General features: G+C 36.3%; 1 protein-coding gene across 1 annotated transcript; it reads right to left on the bottom strand.

Moving 5' to 3' along the window:
- Window positions 1-4,265: 4,265 nt before the first annotated feature.
- Window positions 4,266-5,204, bottom strand: LOC103733988 (olfactory receptor 7E24-like). Its single transcript, XM_017798099.1, has one exon. It carries the CDS (start codon window positions 5,151-5,153, stop codon window positions 4,266-4,268), a length of 888 nt encoding a protein of 295 aa, XP_017653588.1. The 5' UTR covers window positions 5,154-5,204.
- Window positions 5,205-6,274: the final 1,070 nt, after the last annotated feature.

Raw genomic sequence — 6,274 nt, 5'->3', positions numbered from 1 at the left:
TAAGAAATGGAAACAACCTAAATGTCCCTCAACTGACAAATGGTTAATGAATATGTGTACATATACTCAATAGAGTGCTACTCAGCAGTAAGTAAAGATGAAATTATGAAATTTGCAGGTAAATGGATGGAACTAGAAACTGTTATACTAAATGAAGTAACACAAACTCAGAAAAAAAAAAACCCGATGTATGTTCTCCCTTATATATGGATCTTAGCACAAAATCCTTATAAATGAGTATGTATCCAGACATAACTATAGGAACAAGGATAATAAAGAGGAACCAGGGAGGTAAAGGATAAGAAAGAATCAGAAAGAGAAGAACAGTAGAAAACAGGTGAGAACAAGGGAGATACAGATAAAAATGGGGTTATTTTAAGGGGAGGGGGGAGGGAAGATTATACAAGGAACCTAGGGGATGAAGGGAAAGAAGGAACTCAAGAGAGGTGGGAACATAGATGAAGGGTATTATTAAGGGAGGAATGGGATGAATGGGGGGACCTTAAATGGGGAAACCATGGTGGAAGGGTTAGACCATGTGAGAGATAAATAATAACTAGCTCGTTTTAAAAAACCCTAGGGAACCATATTAGGCCAGCAACCTACTGGTAAATTATACATACAACTAGGTCAAAGAAGGTAATATATGTCTAGGCAAGGTTTATCTGAGAGGGTTTCATCTTTGCCCAAGCTCTATCTACATGGCACAAGATAATTAAAAGTACCAGTCTGGTGGAACTAACCTTTCTCAATGTTTAACAGCCATACTTTGAGGACTATACTAATTTGGTCAGAGGGACATAAAGGACAGGATTTGCTCCTTGACCTCCTAGGTTGACTAAGTTCCATGGGAATATGAACATCTCTCAAAATATCCTGTAACTGTGGTGAGTCACCTGTCCTCTTGATCAAGGAGGCTTTAGAGACCCCACCAGATGGACCTGAACAAGTGTCCAGTCTACAAAGAGGAGGGTCAACGCAGAGGAAACATTTCCTCCAAGCTTCCAAGTGAAGCCAGGAATGGCCAAGCAGGACCTTTGATTTATCTTCACATAGAACTGGTAAAAGAAAGGAACCAGGGTCTCCACCCAAGTCCATGTTACCCCTGAGGAATAGATCTTCAAACGACCTTAAGAGTAAAAATAAATTTGTTTATCTGGGCCAATTGTTGGGTCTTAAACACGCAAAAGGAAAGTATAACCAAAGATTAATGACATCAATATAATTTTTAAGAGTCCATATGTATAGCTAAAGGTTACATAACAAGAAATAATGGCAGACAGGAGATACCTTCCTTTGAGTTATTGGCCAGGGTGGCCCAAAAGACTCCCAGACAGTAACCCACCATAGAAGTGGGAAAATGAACAGCAGACTCTAATCCTATCTAAAGGAATATTGACAACTTATTTCTGCTAGAAGAGGAACAGCTCATCTTCATAAAACAAGGATCTCTAGATAGGCTGACTAGATTCAGCAGACAGACGAGCACTGGGGAATGGCTGAGGGTACCAACCACACAGTGGACAGTAACAAAGATGACAGAGTATATGGGCTTCAGTAAGTGGGAGGGGTGAGGCTATGGGAGGCTGCCATTTGGGAAGTGGGTATATAGATGAATAAAGTTGTATGGGATGTTCTGTACAATATACACACAATAAAATCAACAAAATTTTTAAAAAGACATATTTGAGGAGGAAGCATAAATATTTAATTCATGTTAAATAGTAGAGGTGATAAACATTACCAGTGAAATCTACCTGATGACTTTATATCCATACTCAGGTACTAAAGATCTGAGTGTAACCAAATATGAATAGTAATAATCAGATACATAGAGATTAAAGACATATGTGCAAACATCTAAGTGTTAGTAGCATTAAAATGTAAAAAACAGAATATTTTAAAATGAAATAGAGATCTTCTTTAAAGATTAAAAATTCATTCAATTTTACGTATTACAGGGTTTATACTGAGTTCAATATTCTATAACTGTATTAATTGAACTGTGAACCTAAAAATTTACAGCCACTTTTGAAAGAGATTTATCCTTGTTCTGGAATCTGTTACTGAATATGTTAAAGCCATAATGAAATGCTTCTTCTAATCATGTGGTTATTAAATTTTTTAGAATTATTTTAAATTAAAAATTAAATTCAAAGCATAAAAATTTGCTCCTTATTAATCAGTAGATATGAAAAACATTACCATTGAAGCCTACCTGATGATTTTACATCCATACTCAGGTGCCCAGGATCTCAGAAAGTAACTTACTGTGACTAGTAATAATCAGATATATAGAGATGAGAGATGCATGTGCAAACATCTAAGTGTCAATTGCATTAAAAATGATTTTTTCTGAATGAAACTGTGTATTTTAATAATTAAATTGGGATCCTTTTTAAATGTTAAAACCACATTCAATTTTATATCATATAGGGTTCATACTGAGTATAATATTGTATAACTGTATTAATTCAGCTGTAAACCTAGAAATTTACAGCCAATTTAGAAAGAGATGCATCTTAGCTCTGGAAATTGTTACTGAATATGTTAATGCTGTTGTAATGAAATTCTTATTCTAATTATGTGGTTATTAATTAAATAAATTTTAAAAAGAATTGATTAAGATGTTATGAATGAAATACATAGAAATTCAATAAATATCTTACCAAAAAAGTAACACAGGTTTATGAGTATAAGCATAAATATTTAGAAGGCAACACTATGACCATTTAGCAAAATAACAGTAGTACATTCTTCCCTAGGACCAAGGGCCTACTCAACCATGAGTTTTTCAGGATTACAGTGACAGGTATGAAATTCTTTCCTGTGGAGAGAATTATAATCTCATCTAATTATTACAATTGTGTCACTAAACTTTAAGTGATTTAAAACCATGTCATCATTGAGTCTTGCATACTTGAAATAAGATGGATTCAAGCTGGGTGTGGTGGTGTATGCCTTTAATCCCAGCACTTGGGTGGTAAAGGCAGGTGGATCTCTGTGAGTTCAAGGTCAGCCTGGTCTATATAGTGAGTACTAGGACAGCTGGGGCTACAGGGAGACCCTGTTTCAAACAGACCAAAAAAAAAGGGATGGGTTCAATTGAGCATATTGAAACATAACCAAATGTATTGTTGTGAACCTAACAGTTGTGAGCTACCTTTGGGTACTAGTAGAAAATAAGTAAATAAATGGCATGATACCAATAAAAGATATGTTAGTCTCTCAGAAATAATATTGGTAGTGAGACCATAACAGATAAAGGTTAAAACATTCTATTCAGATCAATAAATCATATCTTGTAAAACACCCTTAAATAGCTAAAAAGGATTTATTTGGAATTTGGATTTTTACATTTAATTTTTGTTCTGTAATAATATTTACATACAAAAGAACATTTAAATATTGCACAAAAATGCCACGACTGCACCGTTACATGTGTTGTGTCAATCATTAAATTGGTTATTGGGCTTTGAAACTGGGATTGGACCATTGATTGATTTTTCTCCTTAGCAGCTTGCATAATATCCTCTAGAATTGTAAGATTTAGACTTCAGGGAGGTGGCTTCCAGTTAAGTTCCATCCATTGCTCCAAGTCCTGTGTCTGAAGTATTTCCTTCCTTCCGCAATAAGGTCTTTCCTTCAAGATATGGGAGGTAATGAAGGGTCATGGCAATAGCCTGTGTTATGTGGAGAGTTTCTTGGAATACCCTGTCTGACACTGTGTTGTTATATAGTCTTCAGGCATACATGTGCACTCATGTATAGATATTATATGTGTATTTTTCAGGAGGAGGTTGAGTTAATACACTCAACCATGGTTTTTTTATATCACCTAAGCTCTAGTTATCTCAGGTTTTATAAATCATCTAAGTTTTAGTTATCCCTCCTCTCACTCTCTCTCCCTGTCTAACCTCACTCCCCTGTTCCCTAGTTGAAATATGCTAATTTCCCCCATTTTTCCCTTGATTACCTGTTATTCCTATTATTCCCCCTCTCATGAGTTCCTTCTTCCCCTTTACCACCATGGTTCCTTGTATGTCTTTCTCCCCTCTTTCACAGTTGAATACCTTGGTTTTCCCCATTTCCACTTTGTTAACAGGTTTCCTTCTCTCTCTCTCTCTCTCTCTCTCTCTCTCTCTCTCTCTCTCTCTCTCTCTCCTCTCTCTCCCTGGTTCTTTCTTTCCTTTTACCTCTATGCTTCCTTTTTATTTTCCTGGGTCCTGCTACTATATTAGAAATGGATGACATACACACTGAGATTAAATTATTCTATCATAGAACATTCTCAGGGCACTTTTAATGTCTCTGTTCCTCAGGGTGTAGATGAAGGGATTCAGCATAGGGGTGACCACAGAGTACAAGAATGAGGACACAGCGCTGTTCCTGGAAGGATCTGAAAGAGCTGATCCAACATATACACCAATCCCTGTTCCCCAAAATAAGAAAACCACTGAGAGGTGATATCCACAGGTGGAGAAGGCTTTAGACCTCCCACTTGAGGATGGCATGCTCAGAATGGAGGACATAATTTTGTAGTAAGAAAAAAGGATCCCTGAGATGGGAAACATACCATACACGATGCTAACAAAATAATGAACTATGGTCTTTGTGAAGGTGTCATAACAAGAAAGATTAAGGACCTGTGAAGGGTCACAGAAGAAGTTAGCAATTTCAGCATCCTTGAAGTTGGTCATCTGTAATGCAACAAAAAGATGTAGCTGGGTTTCCACAAAGCTAAAGAAAAACGACACCAGAAGTAAAGTGATACAAAGATGAGGGTTCATGATGACATGATAATTTAAGGGATGGCAGATGGCCACAAACCGGTCATAGGCCATCACAGTCAGAAGCATGGCATCCATACATCCAAAAGAGAGAAAAAGAGACATCTGAATGAGACATCCCACATAGGAGATGACTCTGCTGTGGATTTGGATGTTCACAATCAAATTTGGGACTGTAGTGGAGATGAAACCCATATCGGCCCAAGACAAGTTGGAGAGGAAGAAATACATGGGGGTGTGGAGGTGGGAATCAGAGATGACAGCCAGGATGATGAGCAGGTTCCCAAGAACAGACACCAAGTACATGGACAGGAACAGTCCAAAGAGGATGGGCTGAAGTTCTTGGTCATCAGAGAATCCCATGAGGTAGAATTCTGAGACAAGTGTCAGATTTTGTGATTCTCTATTACTAGGACACCTTCAAAATTCATAAGATCGAAACAAAAAAAATCAGTAATATAATTTGTAGGTACAGTGTCAATTCCTCAATAGATAAGTAGAGAGAATGATACACATATACACTCTGATACATACTTATACATACATGATATGAAAAATTGTTTATTTGCTATTTTTATATTGGCTCTCTCTAGATGAACATGGATATTATGAAGTCATGGTTCTAGCAATTTTCTTGCCTCAGATTTGTGAACACTGGGATCACAAGTGTTTTCAAACATATCCAACACTTTCTCTCTCTTTCTCTTTCTCTCTCTCTCTCTCGCTCTCTCTCTCTCTCTCTCATGTGTTTGTGCACATATGTGTGTATGTTGGAGTTTGTCCTTAGGGCAGTGTTTTTTTTGATATTCACAATGTGTTGCTACGTGATGTTTTGTTTTGTCCTGATTTGTTTGCTTTGTTGGAGATTGTGTCTTGCTTAACAACTCTTCTATCCTTGAACACATTATGCAGTGAAAACTGTTCTCAATGAATAGTCACCATGCCTCAGTCTTCTGACACCATATGCTATATATTTTTACAATGAGCATTAACAACTGAAATAGTTATACTTCAGATGTACGCATCTTCAACAAAACTTACCATTATTAGAAAAGTTTCAGCACTATGCCTCTTTCTGAGGCCAAGAACATTATGAGTAATAAATTTGTGTTCATAGTAAAACACAGTTTAATCTTTCCAGAAAAATGCATGAGGATGAGAAAGATTCTGCCATGTTTAAGAAAAGAACTTATGGTAATTTCTAAATGGAATTAAGCAGCAAATACACCTTATTATATTCTAAAACAATGGTATAAAATACATTGTAGCAGATCATATAACAACTGAAATTGCAAAAATTGACACAAAATTCAAGTTATTTCTTAAAGGAAACATATTGTTATGCTTCTGTCTATATTCTCAATAACTACCATTCTTGGATTCTCTGTTTTCATCCTGTATTTCATCTATTGCGTGGTCAAATGCTAATTATCATTTGAAAGTACTAAACATACTTCTCTTATTATTGTCTTTGGGAGACATCA

Source organism: Nannospalax galili, unplaced genomic scaffold (genome assembly GCF_000622305.1).
Source record: "Nannospalax galili isolate Female #2095 unplaced genomic scaffold, S.galili_v1.0 scaffold896, whole genome shotgun sequence".
NCBI classification, from domain to species: Eukaryota; Metazoa; Chordata; class Mammalia; order Rodentia; family Spalacidae; genus Nannospalax; species Nannospalax galili.
Note: the sequence above shows the minus strand (reverse complement) of the source record. Positions and strands in the feature narration are given on the sequence as shown.